This window comes from Notothenia coriiceps, unplaced genomic scaffold (genome assembly GCF_000735185.1).
Source record: "Notothenia coriiceps isolate Sejong01 unplaced genomic scaffold, NC01 NC01_scaffold00005837, whole genome shotgun sequence".
Taxonomy (NCBI): domain Eukaryota; kingdom Metazoa; phylum Chordata; class Actinopteri; order Perciformes; family Nototheniidae; genus Notothenia; species Notothenia coriiceps.
In genome coordinates, this window is record NW_011338538.1 from 9,492 (window position 1) to 28,895 (window position 19,404).

The following is a 19,404-nucleotide window of genomic DNA, read 5'->3' on the forward strand; positions in this document are numbered from 1 at the left end:
TAACGTAGGACCAAAACATCCTCTGCTGCCAGTGTGGGTGTGTCCCTGTAGAGCGGAGAGGATAGAAATATCTTGTGCACAAATATACGATAATATTGTAACACTGATCTATTTTTTTCCTTTTCTTTTCCTCCAAGTACACACTAGGTTTGCACTTAAAGCAAATGAATTATCTCTGTGAGACCTGGAAACTGTAACATTTTAGAGACCCCTTTAAAACCTTTGATTTCACTCCAAGAGAGCAAGAGTTACGTTTTCTTTAACCAAAACCCCTTTAACATTAAAACAAGTGTACGAGATTAAATTCCCTCGCTCTTCTTCAAAGCTTCAATAAGAACATCCTCCCCTGCTGTGTGCTCCAGCAATTAGTGTGATCTGGAAGACCATCTGCCATAAATCAATGAAGTAAAAGACCCCTGAGGACCAATTGAATGTGTACTCCTTCTGAATAAAGGGGTTGGCAGTGCTGGCTGAGCAAAGGGCAGAGCTGTCGGCGTGTGTTCGCATCTACTGTCCAGAGAGGAGGGCAGCGAGTCTGTCAGAACCATAACGCCTCACGGCCTCCAGTCCCACCAACTTTAGTGCCATTTTGGGAATAAACACTGCCAGTAAAGTCACAGAGCAATAAAAAAATGTTGGGTAATGAGAGGAGAAAAGAAAGCTCAGGACAAGGATATCCAAAGTGGGAAAGAGCCAACGGGATGGCATGACGATTAGTTTTTCCCTCTTCACCTCCAGCCATCTTCTTTTTTCCCCATTTACATTTTCAAAGCTTTTCTCCCTGATTGCTCCGTCCATCAAGAGAGCCAGCCGAATGAAACCAGATGAAACCAGACCAGTGCCCTTTAAAATCACTTTATTTCAGAGCGTCCGTATCACAGTCTTCCAATGCAATGCCAGAGTATTGTACATCATTACCAATATTTACAGCTAAAATAAATTACATTCAAAATAATAAAATGACAATGTATTATACAGTTCATTAATCCAGACACAATGACACCTATGTTTGTTTCACAGCTCGACTTTTAACTTGCATCCATTAAATCACTCCTGCTTAAAAATAATGGAACAATACAATGAGTCAAATTCAGTGGCGACAGGAACACCAGCATCCATACAAGCAGCACATCGAGCGTCCAGGGAAGAACTTTCAATAATAAGGGGAAAAGACAGAAACAGTATTAAAACCGAAGAGAACCATGTGCAGAGTGAGAAAACGGTTTGATGTCCCCAGCAGGAAAGTAGGACAGCTGTGACCAAACCGGACCAGAGGAGGAAGGTGAGATGTTGAGAGAGGAGACATTCATAACCCGGGTGTTTTACTTTGACTGTAGAAGATAATAAACTATTCATGGAACAGAATAATTAGAAATATGATGTTCTTTCTCGGCCTCTTTCAAGTCCTCTGCACTGATAATGACAAATACCTTATAGGTGAAACCACTATCCTGTCAGAAACTCTTTTTGATGATTAAAAGAAGCCAACTATGCAGATGAACCTCAGATGTTCCCTCTCCTCGTGTTGAACGGTGCAATGTGCTTGTGCTCACAAAATGTTCCCTATAAATGCTCTCATCTTCCGGCACAGAGAAGAGCACGTGGATAGACATCTGAGGTTCAGATTCAGAGCAGCTAAAGTAAGAAAACCGTTGGCATGGACTTCCTGTCTTTACAGTGTCTATCTATATTGTGTAATAATGCAAGACCAGGAGTTTCCCTGTTACAAAGGCAAAGACAGGGCCCTACATGTGATATGTTTCATGGCATGGAGCCCTCTTTCACATTGACTAGAGGGGTAATTTACTCCCAAACTGCACTCAAATATCCCCACAAGTGGCCTGTGTCCCCTTGCTGTGGATTAGTGTCAAACCAAGGGTCAAACCAAGCCTTAGTACTGATCTCACAACAGATGTATGTGGAAATACCAATGATAAGATCGGTATTAAGGGCAAGTTGAGGTCAGATCCTTGGGGGTACACAGGCTGACACTGAGGAGGGTGATTGGCGCCCCCCCTAGCTGAAGTGGAGGACTGTGTGCAAAAGAGAGGGATGAAAGATGGAGAGGAAGAGGAGGATTCTCCCCCATCCTTCTCTTCAGACACTAGCGATATCGCAGGATCACTGGGACTGAAAGAGAGAAAAGAACATGAAATGATACCTTCTGCACATCAAGTCCATTTGATCTGCATGTTGATCTAATACTCACTGATGATTATGAGCAGGAGAGCAACGACTACCAAGGCAATAATCAGCTTCATCTGTGGAAGAAACAACACACAATGAATACATTCCTCAACATTCTAGAAAGTCAAAACAAGTGGATGAAGAGCTTGAACACACACACATAAAACAGACAGCCCACCTTCATGTCTCGCCACCACATCCTCCTGTGCAGGTGTTTGGCTCGGCTACTGAAGGCCGACGCGTTGTCCGATAGGCTCTCTGGGACATTTCATGACCGCAGCACAGACGAGGACACGCGAGGAGGAGAATCATTGGAGAAAAAACATTAGTTAATGAATCACCACGTAAACAAGAACCAGGCTATTGTTTTGGCATTGATGCGGGACAAGGTGACTGTCTTGAACTGTTGTCAAATGTTATGTAAGAAGTTGCTAAGCTGGTGAGGTCATTCCTATTAATAGATGTTTTTTTGTACTTTAACTCAATTGGCATTAAATGGTAAACAACAACTTGCCGAATTTAAACACAACGGCGCAAAAACACATTTCATCAATCTTCCTCCCTTCTGTCCTGATATTCCACTCCAAAGCGCTCGCCCACACTGGCTCTCTGTTTCTTGGATACCGTTGTTAACTGGAGGTTTATGCACATTAACAGGAAAGTTACAGCTCCATAGCGTGCAGTGAAAAGCTGGTCCAAGCCCCCGACCCTCTTTAAAGTCTCTGTGCCCGCCATGTGTAAGCTGTTCCCACATGCATGTGCCAGTTAACGGCCGGCCGCTACCACAAAGAGAGGCACTCAAGACGAGGCTACTGAGAAGAGGCTTGTTAATCTGCAGGAATTTGACAACAGGTGCACATGGAGCTGAGACCTGTCAATCACAGGATTTCATATTGCTCACACACACTGCAGACACACACACTGCAGACACACAGACCGAGAAATACACCAAACTCACATGTACACAAAGCCTCATTCACACAAATGTGTTCCAGATGTGCATCATTGTTTTGGCTCGCTGGTGGATATGACAGGGAGAAGCAGTTATATAACATCTGTGAGGATGAGATGAAGAGGCAGCAGCACTGCAGCCTCTTCCTCTGGTCCATGCGGAGCAGAAGGAGTAGACCTGTGCGTGTCCTGTTGAAAGCTTGGCATGTGTGTGAAGTTGAGTAACGGAGCGAGCTGAACACATTTCACACACCTGCTTGATATACACGGGTTCAAAAGAGAGGGGGGCGTTCGGAATGAGAGTGTGAGACGCACACCTGGTAGAACACTAAACCTGGCCATGTCATTAAAACCTTAAATGAGCAGTGAGCGTGTTTACAGTACACCTGCAGGAGAGATTCAGGAGGAAGTTAATGCTTTTCAAATTAAAATATGTAACTATTTCCAAAGAGCTGGAAAGATGAGTTGCTTTATTGATTAGTCTCTAAGAAGAACATCAGCTGCTTTTAGTTAAATAATCAAGTTTCAGCTCTCAGGTATCAGGATATCATTATTTTTCTCTGATATATTTTAGTAAACTAAATTACCTTTGAGTTCAGGACTGTTGCTCAGACAAATGTAATGCATTTGAAGATGTCAGTGAAAGTCTACGGCTTTTTAACATCGGCTCTTTTTCTGCAGTTTTTTTAAAATCAGATAAATGCAACTGCTTTATTAAATGATTTGTACAGGCACACAAATACACTGGAAATGAAGCAAATTCAATCACTCATTGCTCTTTGGGCACATCCACCAAATAATGATTGAGCCCATCATTTGTCTATTCTTGCTTAAATGTACTTACTTCACACGCAACAGATGAGAAGTTTGTCTCATTTGCAGGCTTGAGATCCCTCCAGAGATTTATATACCTAACCTTTATTTGCTTGATTTAAAAAGATACAATTAAGATAATTGGGCCACTTCAAACTAAGTGTTTTTCAGCTAAACGGAAGCACATTGCAGATTTGCCCATTAACAAATACCAAATGGCAAAATAAGCGTGCATACAGTGAAGATAACAATCCTCAGAGCCATGTGTAAACCATGTGTGAGCTACCGGGGGGGAAACCAACCATTAAAACAAATGAGACTGATAAAACATTCCCTGTAGAGTTTGTCTCAACTTCATTTCACTTTGTAAATAAAACACACATTCTGAACATGTGGACACATAGTGCTGTCTCAGAGTGACTCACCTGACTTGTCCTGCAGGTCCTCGAGCCGCTCGCCCCTCTCTATCACCTTGGAGATGTTCTCCTGCATCACATCGATCACCTCGTCAACCTGCGACTGCACCCTGGGGACACACGTTGGCGTAAGACATTGATAAATAATAGAGATGAATCATAAATGATATTCTTTTTATGGTAACCCAGCACATCACCCCGTGTTCCCAACAATATCCTCTCCTCTATATCCAGTTTTGACAAGTTGGCAGGCAATATAAAAGCCTTTCAAATCTTTTTGTTTGGCCTCACGCTGACCTGCCTGCACCTGTTTTAGTATCTGATTTCCCCTCAGTCGCTATTATTTCAAAGCAATACATCTAGGAGGAATTCAGAATCAGTGGGAGGGGCCACATTTTCAAAGAAGTGTAAAAGGAGATGCAAGACAAAGGACTTTGTATTTTAAACAACTGATCACACTTTCCAGCACCATAACACTGATCGTCTCAGACAAGGAACTGCAGGAATGTATCAGTCTTGGACTTCGACTTGGTCGCCGGTCGAAACCGGTAATATTAAATATAAAAAAACCATAGCCAGAAAGAGATCTGGACTGCCTCAAACACACATGAAACTACTGCAGGGACCTGACCTGACCTCGGGGGTCCAGACAGACGCAGAGGTGAAGAGCCTGGGTAATGTGCAAATAACATTCCTGCAGTCTGTAATGATGGCATCTAGTTTCAGGTACTCACAAGAAAATGACAAACCGTCAAGGAGAAACAGAGCGTGGAGAAATGCTCCGGGTGCCAGGGAGTCTTAACAATGACCATGTTTGTTCTCTGGCCTGTGGAGGTGAATGTGGAAACAGACTGCAGAGGGACTGGGGAGTCTTGGGAAGGTTACACAATAACATAGCGGCCTCTCTCACTCAATCCACTATAAACCGCAGCTCCTGGTAAACATGACGGGCCACAGTTGCATAACACCAACACCACAACTCAAGATCGTTGGCCGTACTACTCTGACCTCAGGCTTTCGGTTCTTATGAGCAATGTGTTAATACTTACTGCTTGAACTTGTCATTCTGAGGTCCAAATCTGGGTGCCGTGGGTCCTCTCCTGGAAAACAAGTTTCAGTGAAGCCAAGGATTACCAATTTATAATTGTTCTACTAAAACAACCTATTTTACTGTTGATTTTGTATACTCTGTGTTAGTATTACTGCTGTCATCATCGAGGTCAATTGTACTTTGTATATATATATCATTGATTTATTTATAATAATCTCAGTGATTGAATGGAATATAAAACTCACAGAAAGAAGTCTTCCTCCTCATCAGAGTCCTCTTCAAGTAGGTTCCTCTGTAAAGTGGAAAAGGTCAGATAAGAGTAAGTTGTGGAAACTGAATGATTGTGATTTGAATGATCTCAGATTTGGTTCAGGAACAAGATCCAGTCCCAGCACCTCAGCAGCTGAAAGGCCTCACCAGAGTACATTCTTGGCACTAACAAATGATGGTGCTGATACAGAGAAATGAAATTCACCTCCAGGGGCAACATAGCTGATAGGTAGCTTTTTCTGGTCTGTCGTCGGAGAGCAGATATTCCCAGACTGTATGCTATTCAAGTGCACTTACATTATGATGACTTGTGCAAAAAGAAACGACTGTTGTTGCTCTGTTATTCTGCTTGCCAGACTCCGTAAAAACTCTTCCTCTTAAAACATGTCTACATCTAGTTCTGGCAAGGAAAACCCGTTGGTTTGAATCCAAGCAAAATGCATCGGGACATATTCCAATAAAATATAGAAAGAGGTTTCTGCTATCCAAGAAGTTTGAAGAAAAACTTTACCAGGATCACAACCATGTCTTTACCACTGATGGCTTCAATAGATGCAGGAAGCGCCCTTTGTAAAGGGCTATTCATAGAGAATTAGTTAAGCCAGCTGCATTCAATTCTCACAGGAGGAGAATCGGACTAGCAGAAAGTAAGGGACTGTTTCTCATTGGATGGCACACAGGAGGTTCATTGCTACAGGAACAATTAGAGGCATACATGCTTCCTTACAATGTAGTGTTCCATGAGTTTAGAAGCAATAATTAATGACATTTGAATAACAGTATCCAGAAGTGGTCATGGTCATCACCTTATAATGGCATCCTGCGACTACAAAAAGAAAAATCCATAGCTGTCCAGTAATGCTGACAGCTGCAAGAAATGCCAGAGCAATATAGATATTTTACTTTCTTGTAAATACAGTGTCATCTGCAAAACAGCTGACCATATGATTATAAAAAAACGTTATAAGTGAAGGCACTAACACTCTCCTTCTGTTCAACATCTTTTTTTTACTTTCCTTCCACTATCTAGGATGAGAGACATGAGGCAGGACTGGAAGTTATTAGCATGGATAATGAAAACCTCCCCGTCGTAAGCCCTGTTTTTGATCCCAGTTCGCACAATAGCAAAAAGCATTGGACTTAGAAACAGAGGACTGAGTGAAGTATAAAATCAGTGGGAGGACAGGAAGGTGGAATTGGGTGGGGAAGCTCATTTCGATGAGAACCAGATATTTGGCTCGAAGACTTGTTCACTTTACCTCCTTCAAAAAGGTCCAATGTCTTGTGTGCGTTCCCTGTAGTTTTTCGACTACTCCTAACAGCAGAATCTGCATCTCAAATCAACACCTGTGTTTTTACTTTATTGGACATTTCTAAAAAGGTCTATCCATTTCTAAACCTTGTACACTTTTTTTTTTCCATCCCATTTTGTGTTATGATCGCTTCCTCCTGGTGATAGGCCACAACCCAAACACCGCCACTTCCTCCATCGACATCTTACCCTCTCGCTGCGAATCGATCCGGTGACCTCGTCATCGTTGAGGTGTCGTTTAAACTTGGGGGGCATGTTGTCTTCAGGCTGCTCCTCCTGGTCTGGCTCCCTCTGTAGGATCGGAAGAGAAGAAGGTCAATACATGCACAGTCGTTGACGTTGCAAAACATCAAGTGCACGAACAGAGTTAGTAACCTCTATCTAAACATGCTCGGTAATGAATCCATCAATGAGACTGGTCATGGTTGAGCAATCTGAGGACATTTCTAGTACCAAAACTTTGTGGTAAACAGTCTGACATCATTGTGAGTCACAGAGCGGATTACATTGGTTTTATTTTTAGGACAAAGAAGGTGGTTCATTCATTATGCCAGCTGTCTTTGACATTATATTCCTCTCCTCTCATACGCATTTTGAGTAAGCAAAGAAATACAAATATTAAGATGACCTGTTAAGATTTATTCATTGGTTATATTTCTGGTGGGAGCCGGTTTAAAGTCTCGGAAATGTGGTCATTGCAATTTGCACCTTTGGGTGAAAGACTTTAAAAAACGGATTTGGAAAACATGCTGTTCTTCCAATGAAACCCCCTGGAGTCAGGGTTTGGGTGATTCTCGTTCCTAACACCGTTTGTTACACTGCAGCTAAACACAACAGGGCCTCATTAAAGTGCTTTGGCAACACTGAACTAAACAACATGTGCAGACGACCCTTCTGCTACGACCGGAGGGGGGAAATCACAGCAGTCTTACACATACACACCAACTCTCTCAACACAACAACAGAAGTTGTACCATTGAATCCAGTTCAGTATGACACTGTGGCTTTCACAGCAGCGTCCTTTCTGGCACTGCAATTTGGAAAAAAGGCCTCAGAAGCCAGGAGAGGAGAGGAACTTTCCAGTAAACAGAGGTGAAGAGAAGCAGGAGACACGGCACGCTCTGAAGCAGTGACAGCGTGAAGAGACACAGAAAGAGAAAGAAGAGAAGCCAACTCTAACATGTTAGGGTTGCAGAAGGAAGCCATTGTCAAGAGAGGAGGTTTAAAGTGCAATCCACAAAAAACTGAATTAAATGATGTCAAAGCTGTTATTTATAAAATAGACAACTGACAGTGTTATGTCAAGATTGGACCAAACTGATTGGAATAAAACTGAGAAAATGACCTCATGATGACCATGTGATGAGGATTATAGATTATCGTTGATCAAATCAATTTATTATGGATTGCAATTTCTCTCCTTTCAGAAAAAAAGCGTTCAATTAAGTGAAGCTATTCTTAGCTGTTTATACTATTCATGTATTCCTGTTAAAGTCTAATCATGACTCCTTAAAAAGGATCTATTACTGAAAATGAAACCGACATCTCAGAGTTCTATGTTCCCGTGCTCAATATCCTCTTAATACGACAAATTAAGGAGACTTTTCAAATATACTATGTTCTCATTTCCTGGGTCATTATATTAAAAATCACCCACCTACAGTTATTACCAACTGATGTCATACTACTTAATACATCCTTACAGTTGCGGGCAAGTCTGTTTACTTGACTTTTGACATTTCACAACGACTGTAAAGTTTTCCCCTTCAAACTGCATTTAAACGCCCATCTCCCTTCTTTTCTGTTGCAATTTGAGCTCTAAGGAAACTCCAACCAATCTCCACCAAAGTACATTCATGTCAAAAGACCAGGGGCCGTATTCACAAAGGATCTTAGGGCTAAAAGTAGCTCCTAACTGGCGAATTTAGGAGAAACTCCTAAACATAATGGGCGTGTCAGTCTTAAATTTAGGACTCCTAATTTTATTCACTAAGAGCAATTCACTAAGTATTTTAGGCCTAAAAGTAGCACCTAAGTTTAGGAGAGCTTAAAAGTCCTCGAGAGGACTCCTAACTCAGTAAGACCTATTCACAAAGAATCTGAAAATGGCTGCGAGACGAAATGTTTTGGAGACAATGGAAGACTGTGAATTGATCAAGAGATATAGGCTAAATCGTGAGGGTATCAAACTTGTTGTGGAATTAGTGCGGGATGCAATAACATCCCCGACTAACAGGAATAACCCGATTAGTCCGGAAATAAAATGTTTGGCAACACTACGATATTTAGCAACAGGGAAAATGCAACTTTGCAATGCCGACGATTTAGGAATATCGCAACCATCAGTCAGCCGTGCCATAAACCAAACCATCAACGCGCTCTCTAGACCACATATCATCCAACAGTTTATCCGGTTTCCTTTGGACAATCAACAACTACACAGGATCAAAGCCAACTTCATGGCAATTGCAGGTATGCCCGGTGTGGTCGGTGCTATTGACGTGACGCACATAAAAATAATTGCGCCATCAAAAGATGAGGAAGAAAGAAAGTACATTCCATCAACACGCAGATTGTTTTCATTCATCATGATAGGGGGACTTGAACGGCGGTATGGGCTGTTATTGAAAGTGTTTAAGTGCTGGAAATATAATCATTGGATAATAGTTTGCAGGGTGCTTTTAATTGCCCCCTTGATTTAATGAAGCTCAGCGCAAGTTCAGGCAGGAAGACCTATCACTTTGTATTGCGCGTCATGGCAATACTCACTCCCTTCACTAAATGATAGGGAGCGCCACTCCTCAGCTAAGCTATCACTTCCCTCCATTCACAAGCCTAATCATCGCACCTGTTAATCCCTCTATATATGCTCTCCCCTTTTCCATCAGCTGTCTTCCAGGTGTCAACGCGCAACCCTCCTCCACCCCTTCGCCTCCTGCTTCCAACTCAGGGCCAAGCTCAACCTTCTCCCTTCCAACCGGACCTAACCACTTATCACCTGGTGGTGATAAGTGGTTAGGTCCGGTTGGAAGGGAGAAGGTTGAGCTTGGCCCTGAGTTGGAAGCAGGAGGCGAAGGGGTGGAGGAGGGTTGCGCGTTGACACNGGGGGGGGGGTGTCAGAGGAATGAATGGGGGAAACGGAGGGGCTCACTAGCAGGTCCAGGTGGCAGGAGAAAGAGCAGAGCAAACAGTTAGCTGGAAAGCAAACAGAGTTACAGATGCTCTTTTAGTTTGCTTTTTTGATGTCACAAAGAATTTAGAAAGAGAGGGTTTGTCTGTTTAGATTGAACCAAGATAGAGGCCTCGCTGCATTTTAGTACGCACACCAACTTATTCTTTCAACCACTCGATTATGTCTGTCAACCGAAACACAACTCAAATGAATCCACAACAAACAACAACAACAACAACAACGTCTACAGCATTTGCATCCAGATGTGGTTCTTGTTTATATCCATTTACAAATGCTGTTCCCCTCTTTTGATCTCACTTCCTGCCCTCTGCCCTTCCTTCTTCCCATGACATCAACAGTGACAGGATGAGTCTGTTGTGATGTGTCTGCCTGTCTACACTTGCTGTGCAGACCTTCTGCTCCTGTACAGCAGGCACAGACAGGCAGACAGATGGCAGCCCACCTGACATGACAACAGAGGGCCATAACATCATCAATTAAAGTCAACAAAACGGCAGAGGGTTGACCAAAACTGTGAGAGATTCCCCTTGTGTTTAATTATCTCTCATCCTCCAAATTGATATTCTGTTTCAAGCTGAGATATGTGTTAATAAACATGTGTTGATTAAATAGTGTACTGTTGTGTTGTCTTGGTGTGATATTTGTTCACGTGTGAGTGCCTCACCTCATCATCCTTGAACCAGGACAGGCTCTCTGCGCTGAGGATGAACCAGTACTCTCTGGCTCCACCTTTCATGATGCCGAGGTTGCTGATGGTCAGCCAGCCCTTGCGTATGACCTGCATAACAGCCAAGGATAAGGAGATCAGATGGCAGAACTGACAGGAACACCACAATAGCATTCAAAGGACAGTTTTATGGGGAAAAAAGATAGCAAGTAACAACTACTATGATGGTGCAAAGCAGGTCACAGTAAATAGTTGACACTGAAGAAAGTAAATATTTGCCACTGAAGGACAAAGAAGATTTTTGCACGACATTTGTGAGATATATGACTGATAATGCAGCCATGACCTATTACCATTCCACTGACCACCAGTGCAGATAAGTGGTCAAAGAGAAAGTGGACGCACACAAAGAAATACAAAGTAAGCATAGAAACACAAGTAACAAAACACATTTGGAGAAACAGGATGCGAGGGACTGGAAGAAAGATATGTGATGAATAAGAGAACAGGAAGTATGAGATAACATAAAGATATCAAGAAATGAAACTGACACTCTGCAGATTATGAGGATATTAACATCTGCACATATTTATGGAGCAGAGGAACTGCAACAAGTGAAGATGATTAGGTTTTGACAGAGAAGAAACACTGCTAACTGTAACTGTAAGAGGAAAATAGTTTGAAAGGTTAGCAGTGCATCAGCTGCAGGGGATGACATACGTAATAAAGAAAGCTGCAATAAGCCATGTGCATGTTTGCTATAAGTTGCATGCCAACCCAGAATACTCTAAGATAGAATCCTGCACACAAATATTTCCAGTAGAGGCAGCAGTGAGTGAGGAGGCTTAAAGAGATTGGACTCCTACTATTAGTCTTGAAGGAGCGGCCACACCCTGGAGAAACAAGGAGATGAGGGAGCAAAATCAAGAGTTAATGTTTTTACTATATTAAGGGGATATTGCGTTTTTTCGAGGATGACACTGATACTGATTTTGCAACGATGAAAGCAACATGAGAAGTTATGTAAATAGCTGACAAGATTTCTTATGCTGCGATTAACATTTACTGCTGTTCACAAATCTTATAATCTCAAATTAAGGATCCAGCCCAAAGCACAATAATAGTGGGAAAGTGTTTTTAATTATTCCTGCTTTAAAATGTGTCACACGAGTATTCTGTTACAAATGAGTCATAACAGATTGAGACCAAAATCCTGCCTCATTTTCGCTTTCCTGCATTCCTACTGTGATTGGACCCTTAATCCCCTCTTGTAAAAATCACAAAATATCTAACTGATCTGCTGCTTGGAATTCTAATTAATGCAGACTAATGCGTAACACATTGGAGGGGGACATTACTGAAAATAAAGCTAAATGTAAGATGGATGATACAAATTCAGTTCATAACCATGCAAATTCTAATGTTGCACGGCAGTGAACCGTTGCTAGTAGATGTTCAATATGAGTGTTTGAACCTGAATGTATTATCATTGAATTGGAGTAAACTGTCATGCACAGATTGTGTTTATTTATTTGACTAAGATTCTGGATAACACTGAGTAAAACAAGACTAAAAGCTTATAGACAGACTTTTCCTAACCTTCTGGTGACACTACTGTAGATCAGAAATTCTGAATCATCCTCCTGGGATCATGTGTGTTTTTACTCAATTCAAAGCCGATGTATTTAACAGTGGAGGAGATCTTTCACTCTGACAAAAGCTATGGACTATTGGCCTGGCTTACTGAGTCTATCTGTTGCCATCACCATATAACTGCCAGTTGGGTAAGAATGGTTTAAAATACTGTAAAAATATATATGTTTTGCTAATCATAGATAGATAGATAGATAGATAGATAGATAGATAGATAGATAGATAGATAGATACAGTAGATAGATACTGTAGAGAGAGAGAGAGAGAGATAGATAGATAGATAGATAGATAGATAGATAGATAGATAGATAGATAGATAGATAGATAGATAGATAGATAGATAGATAGATAGATAGATATGGATGAATGAATTCAGTACTACTGAAAGACTTACATGGTTTGCTGCCGTCCCTGCATTAGTCTTCTTGTTGGCTTGGTTGTTCGTCTGCTGGGCTCTAAAGGAGAGGACGAGGTCATATTATTCACTCTTTAACATGCTATAATATATAGTATATTTTTTTTATTTCAAAACTGAAGAGGATGCTTACGTGGTAAAGCCAATGAAATCTTCATGTTTGGTATTTATATAGGCAAGTTGTATTTCAATTAACATCAATACCTGAACAGAATAGATGTACATTCATTAGAAAAACATGATGTATCCAATAAAGTTATCTGAAAATAAGTTGTAATTCCAATATGTGTGAACAACCTGCTCTTTGCATTTACTCTCTTGCTCTCGTATTTCAGTGGTAACAAGTCTCTCCGTTTCTTCTTGCAGTTTGGGAAAAGAACTGAGCTACAGAGGGAAATCAGACCAGAAGTTTAAGCAAGTTCTGACACATTCAAACACACACTACATCACACAGTTACACGACACACATACACATGTGTACCTTGTTGATGCACTGGTACAGAGTGGAGATTAGTTCTTGACTGACCATGTCAACAAATGTAATGCAGGGCTTCTTTAAACATGATAACTGTTTCTTCACTATTGCTTCAAAGGCCATGTCAGGAGTGAACAGACCTGTCCTGTAGGCAGAGAGAGGAAGATGGAGGAAAGGAAGAAAAAATAAATAAAGGTAGATACAAAAATAATTACTTATAAATTAGCATTTGTTCAGTTCTCTATATCACACCTGACACCGTGGATATTTCTGATGGCATAGTTGATCTCTTGCCGCAGCTTCTTCTCATCTGACTCAATCTGAAGACGACACAGAGTACACTGTCAGCCAAAGCTGAACACAGTTAAGCTCAAAGGGTATTGATGCACGTACAGATTTCATGGATTCTAATTTGATTTAACTTTACTGAAGACTAACGCTAACCATTATTGTAACTTGCTTAATACTTACTCCACTCAAACCTTAAAACAAGTCCTTATTCTAAAATGTAATGACTTACATTATATTGACATGCATTTTGTCACGAAAGAAAAGCACAAAGTCACTACAGATGTATGTCCCTACAACATAAGTAATACACGCCGCCCACACACCTGGACCAGCTCATAGGGAAAGCGCTCGTGGAAGATTCGGTTGATCTTAGCTCCTCCTGACAGATTGACAGTGTCCACTGTGTCCCCTGAGCCCTCGATGAGCTTCTCAAAGTCAACAGCCAAGCGCTGAGCTAACCTGGAAGACAGAAACACATAAACCAGGAGAAACACTGACATAAATAGTTTAAAAGACAACAAACACACACACACTTCAAAAACGTTAGACTGACTGACTGTAGCAGTGTCTTGGTCCTCCGAGCAGGGTCATCAGGACTAAACTGTTTGAACTCTTCAGCCTCTTTGTTCAGGCTCAGAAGCTGGCTCTGTAGGTGACTGCGGAAGGCTGGCAGACTTTCCCTGATGTGGTTTGTCAGTTGCTGCAAATAAACATTATTACTAACAATTCATACACACATAATATATCATTTCTCTATGTGTGTGTGCATTTTGAACCTGGTTAAGTGTTTTTTGTAAATATGGGGTGCCCATGCTTTCAGCCATGTGTTTGTAGGACGGATGGGACAAGAAGAAATCCTTCTCTGCAAGCAGGGCTGCTTTAATATCCTTTTTCCCAACAACGTCCTTCTGACTGCGGTTCACCACCCCTATGTAACCTTGGGAGGAAGAGATGAGAGGGGAAATGAAGAGCATGTGATCATTGTAAGCGAGACAATGAGCAACAAGAGGAAGGAACAATCAAGGTCTCTGTTGTTAGACAGATTCAACTTTCATTTAACATGTCCTTGAATTTTTTTCCCATACTGCCATTTGTTCCAGTGGGACTATCACATAAGCAGGATATTAATATGTGTGTTAAACAGCACAGCATGTGTTATAGAGCAGGCCAAACATCCCTGTTTAGTGCAGTAATAGATGTAATAGCACCAGGCTCCATATCTAATACTTTAGCTCTATGCTGATACTAGGGCAGTTATTTCAATGGGCCTCCATGGCTAATGCATTAGCACTGGAGGAGAAGCATGAAGGAGCTAGCACCTGGTGAGGCTTTACCCAGTCTGCATGCCCTGCATATTTTTTTTTTTCTCTCTCTCTCTCTCTCTCTCTCTCTCTCTCTCTCTCTCTCTCTCTCTCTCTCTCTCTCTCTCTCTCTCTCTCTCTCCATTTTTACAAGCCTTTAATATGATCTATGTCTATCTGTCTGTTACAGACAAGAACAAATGTGCATCACATACTCAATGGCATTACTGAGAAGTCATACAAAGTGCATGGCCATCTTTCAATGCATGGCACTGGCTATAGAGAGAATACATATGCTTAACAGCAGTATGGTAACCAAAGTTGAAAAGAGAGAATAAGAGCTTGACTGACCTTGGTTGACGATAACACATAATCATAAAGTCATTCCTCTCAAAAGAGCCACTACTGGGTGCACTGTATTATAGCAAGATGGCGAGCACACACACACACATGCCCACAAACACAAGCAGCACACCTCTGCGTAGGGGAAGCAACCTGTTCTCTAGAATGTTCCGGGCATCTGTTCCTTTATCCATCAGGTCTAGCTTAGTGATTACACCAATCGTGCGCTGGCCTAAAAAGAAGATGAAGAATATAAGGACATGTCATGGGCTCCAAATGTAAAATCATATCAAGTATAAAAGAAAAATGACAACTTTTAGACATAAACATTACCATTGTAATAATCTGATAATGAATTCCTGTGAAGACATGAGCGGGACGAGCCTTATTCTCAGGCCATAATAAAACCCCACATACTCTACAAGCCTGACTTACCCTGTGGGTCAACATCTTTGGCCAGTTTGAGTGCATCAGAGTTGGCCAGGTCAGTGTTGGCAGGCGTGACAGCCAGGATGAGACAGTTGTCCTTACAGATGTACTGCATGATCATGTCTCGTATCTGGTACTCTATGTCTGCCGGCTGGTCGCCTACAGGCACCTTGGTGATGCCAGGCAGGTCTACAAGAGTCAGGTTCAGCACTGCAGACACACACAATGGTACAAATAAACACAAGTCATTCATATCTCAGTTAGATAAACTGAAAAGGATATTTCTAGTTGAACACACAAGTTCACATTGTGTTACCGTTTGGTGAATAAATCCGTAGGTTGATGGGGACAGGAGAGATGCCTTTATTTGATCCTGTGATTCTTTGTGTCTCTGCCTCAATCTCTCTGCAAATCTCTTCAAAGTCTGTGAACTTCTTTCCCTTACAATGTAAAAATTCACCGTGCTCTGGAAAAATAAAGAATGAGCAGGGGGGAAATGATCAGTTAAACAATGGTAGAATCATAGAGTAATCATAATCATAATGTTGGAAGATCTTTTGGAAAATGAAGCCTGTCCAGTCCAAAAGAAAACGTTTTTGAGTCAGACGACAAAAGCCTAGTACAATACAGCAGGAAACTTCAATGCTATTTCATAAAGTCCTTGTCCTAAAAGCCATATGAGATTGCAAGAGGGCCAAATGATACAGGATATGATCATGTGAAACCATATTAGATCACAAGATGACAATTCAAGCACTGTCCCACCAGTCGGGCTGAGCCATTTTAAAATGTCATACTGCCATCTGGTGGCAGGCAGCTCAAGAATGGCAGTAATGACTGTGATGTGTGTCTTACCTACCAGTGTCAGCGGTAAGCAGCTGGAGGATTAAAGGTCTGCGTGTGACCATTCCTGAACCCCGTGGAAGGAAGTCTCTGTGAGAATAAAAGAGATTGGAGCGAATTGGATACACACAGACACACACTGACACATTAACTGTCAAATAAATCTTGCATCAAGATTAGTCTGAACACTAGCTTGACAGACACTATCCACAATTACCTTAAATATGGTGCATACACAGGTAAGACTATTACCCTAAAAGTATGTGTAAGCTGCTAATAGGCGGAACAAAGCATTGTGGGCACCAACAGTAGCAGTAAAGTATTTGTGTTTACGTTGCCATACTATCTAGAACATCAGCAACATGACCAGGAAGGCTAAGAAAATATTTGTCATATGATCTGCCCCATCAGATATAGAAAGACTCAAAGCTAAATAAAGTGTTGCTTTTAAAGAAACAGAATGCACAGGAATACACTCCTCAGGCATATCCTCCTCTTTCCTATTCAGGTTCAGGAAGTTTCTTTTACTGCATCCTGTCACACATAAAACAGCTGGCACAGTCCCAGACAAAATGGGTGTCATACTCATAACATAATCATAGCTAAGGAAAATAACAAAACTGTGTGTTTAAATATCAATACACACTCTGGATAGCAAGCAATAATAGCCTTCTATATCTGGCAATGGCACATATTCTTCTGCTGTGGACAATATATACATCTCCTTTAGAAGACAGAGCTCCACTGTCTTGAAAGCCGGAAACTACTCAGTTACTCACCAGCATTCTTTTCCTACAGGATGGAAATACTTAGTCTCCTCCTTTCAAATCAAATTGTCTCACTAGGATTTAAACTTTACAAAGCAACACTGCCATTCATGTGTAGTCTTTATTTGTTAAGGTTTGAGGTTTGTTTAAGGTCAGAATAAGATGAAAATTCAACAAAGCTCAGTTATTCAGCTTATCATTGGTTGACTAAAATACTTTTTGGTTAATTAAAATATTTCTGATTCCATTACTTTTCCAGGAGTCATGTTAAAACCATCATCGACACCTACACAGCCCACGAGTGAGATAAGGCGCTGCACTGGTTACTGTCAGGCATACTGGCATCAACTACTTCACACAGGCAATTCACACCATATCACTACTGCTGGGTGGGGAATGTGACATATATGAACACAGTGATTTCAGCAGTGCATTGTGAATGGTAGCAGTAATTGCCTGAAGTCCTGGTTTCAGTTCAGTGTGACACACAATCGTTGTGTATAAAGCGAGTCCCAGCTCCTAAAAAACAGTTGCCATGGATTTACTTTTTATATTACATGAAGATTGCAGTATATTTCCAATTCAGATTTTGATGAGGTTTTAACCTGAACTATCAAGATAGAAATCACATGTTCACATATAATATATATGTGATAGTGATACATTTTTAAGACTAGTAAAAATGACATAATGAATTATATGGTTACACTTTTAAATAGCATTCACATTAACATTCTTGTAATTTTATGAATAAAGGAAGGGATACATAATGTTAACTAATAGCTTTGTCACTGTTTAGTTAATTAATTGGAATACATTATTTGAATTGTTTTACAACAACTAATAATGATAGCAGTAATGCAGTTATACATTTGAACTTATATGAAGTTATCTACGTTTCTTGTTGTTGATTTTGGTCAAGGAAAATAACCAGTCAGAGTGAATGATGATTCACATTTTTGGAATACTAAAAGTTGTTTTATTTGTTTTTAAATGGTACTCTTCCAGCAAGTCCAGTTTTTTTACAAGATAAAAATGCCCTACATCCTGCCCACTTGCTTCTCTGTAGCAGTTCAGAGGGCCAAGCAATCAATCTTTAAAGCATCTTTAAATGAACTATAAATAAAGACATAACTATCGATTTATAATAGGCCAAACACCTCGGTTAAATTGTGCTATATAAGAAATCGGCAACTTTCTTGTCACCTAATGCTCATCCATTTAAAAGCGTTGTTTATGTTGAGGATTCCCCTTGCCGCACAGGTCATTCCGAGTTCATGGTGTGTCTTACCTGCCCACAAAGTTCTCCAGGACGGAGCTCTTGCCCGCGCTCTGGCCGCCCACCACAGCGATCTGCGGCAGGTGGAGGCTGCAGCTCTGCCCTGCGGAGCCCAGCGCGTGCTGGAGGCGGTTGACCAGCGGGATCAGATCCTCCATCCCGCGGTTGCCCATCGCAACCGAGCAGCCCAGCGGCTCCTTCCTGTTTCACCCCTTTTCTATGCTACCCCCGTCGTTGAAGTAGCGACCATAGTTATTTTTAATACAGATAAGTACAACGACTAAAAATAAAACTCTACTTAAAGGACGGTGCCAACTTTTGAAAGCTCCGTAACTTTAGCTGTTGATAGTACGTTACCGTGGGTGCGTCTGGTAACGACAGTAGTGTCCAAGTTTGTGTCCAATCCTCCGGAAACAGTTCGCTATAGACATTTTTGTTGGGTTAAAACTCCAAAAGTTAGTGGTGAGTTGTTTCCCTTAAATGGAGGATACATTTAAGTGGCTAGCCGCAGGTCGCTAAACCGAGTTTGGTCCATGGACATGAGGAAAACATTTCTACTGACAGCTAAGGGGATCAAATGATATGCGCATGCGCGGTGAAAAGAAACTTCAACACGGCAATCCCCTCCTTCAGAAGAGGGAGCTTCATTGCCAATTGAGAGTAGTGACCTATATCAGACGCTTAGTAAGAATTCATACAGCTATTTTAAATCCCACGCATCCAGGGTGTGGGTGATCACTGCAACTGGA

At 41.4% G+C, this 19,404-nt stretch overlaps 2 protein-coding genes across 2 annotated transcripts; both read right to left on the reverse strand.

The window, feature by feature from the left end:
• Positions 1-839: 839 nt before the first annotated feature.
• Positions 840-8,318, reverse strand: vamp4 (vesicle-associated membrane protein 4). The gene is made up of 8 exons (XM_010768608.1): positions 7,975-8,318; positions 7,190-7,291; positions 5,664-5,710; positions 5,417-5,467; positions 4,377-4,477; positions 2,366-2,445; positions 2,210-2,261; positions 840-2,130 (listed from the first exon to the last, which is right to left on the reverse strand). Exons 1-8 carry the CDS (start codon positions 7,975-7,977, stop codon positions 2,105-2,107), a joined length of 462 nt encoding a protein of 153 aa, XP_010766910.1. The 5' UTR covers positions 7,978-8,318; the 3' UTR covers positions 840-2,104.
• Positions 8,319-10,797: 2,479 nt separating this feature from the next.
• Positions 10,798-19,227, reverse strand: dnm3a (dynamin 3a). The gene is made up of 15 exons (XM_010768615.1): positions 18,668-19,227; positions 16,626-16,699; positions 16,083-16,232; positions 15,773-15,976; positions 15,471-15,569; positions 14,471-14,631; positions 14,252-14,394; positions 14,018-14,153; positions 13,656-13,723; positions 13,410-13,548; positions 13,226-13,312; positions 13,062-13,132; positions 12,908-12,968; positions 11,727-11,753; positions 10,798-10,971 (listed from the first exon to the last, which is right to left on the reverse strand). The coding sequence occupies exons 1-15, from the start codon at positions 18,826-18,828 to the stop codon at positions 10,798-10,800; spliced, it is 1,755 nt and encodes a 584-aa protein (XP_010766917.1). The 5' UTR covers positions 18,829-19,227.
• Positions 19,228-19,404: the final 177 nt, after the last annotated feature.

Excerpts from the sequence above, each read along its gene's own strand:
- vamp4 (XM_010768608.1), bottom strand. Across the intron at positions 2,446-4,376 it reads GGACCTGCAGGACAAGTCAG|AGAGCCTATCGGACAACGCG; the intron begins GTGAGTCACTCT and ends GAAATGTCCCAG. Across the intron at positions 2,262-2,365 it reads TGTGGTGGCGAGACATGAAG|ATGAAGCTGATTATTGCCTT; the intron begins GTGGGCTGTCTG and ends TTTCTTCCACAG.
- dnm3a (XM_010768615.1), bottom strand. The coding sequence starts at position 18,828 with ATGGGCAACCGCGGGATGGAGGATCTGATCCCGCTGGTCAACCGCCTC. Across the intron at positions 16,700-18,667 it reads CTGGAGAACTTTGTGGGCAG|AGACTTCCTTCCACGGGGTT; the intron begins GTAAGACACACC and ends TTATTCTCACAG. Across the intron at positions 13,313-13,409 it reads TGTACCAGTGCATCAACAAG|CTCAGTTCTTTTCCCAAACT; the intron begins GTACACATGTGT and ends TTCCCTCTGTAG.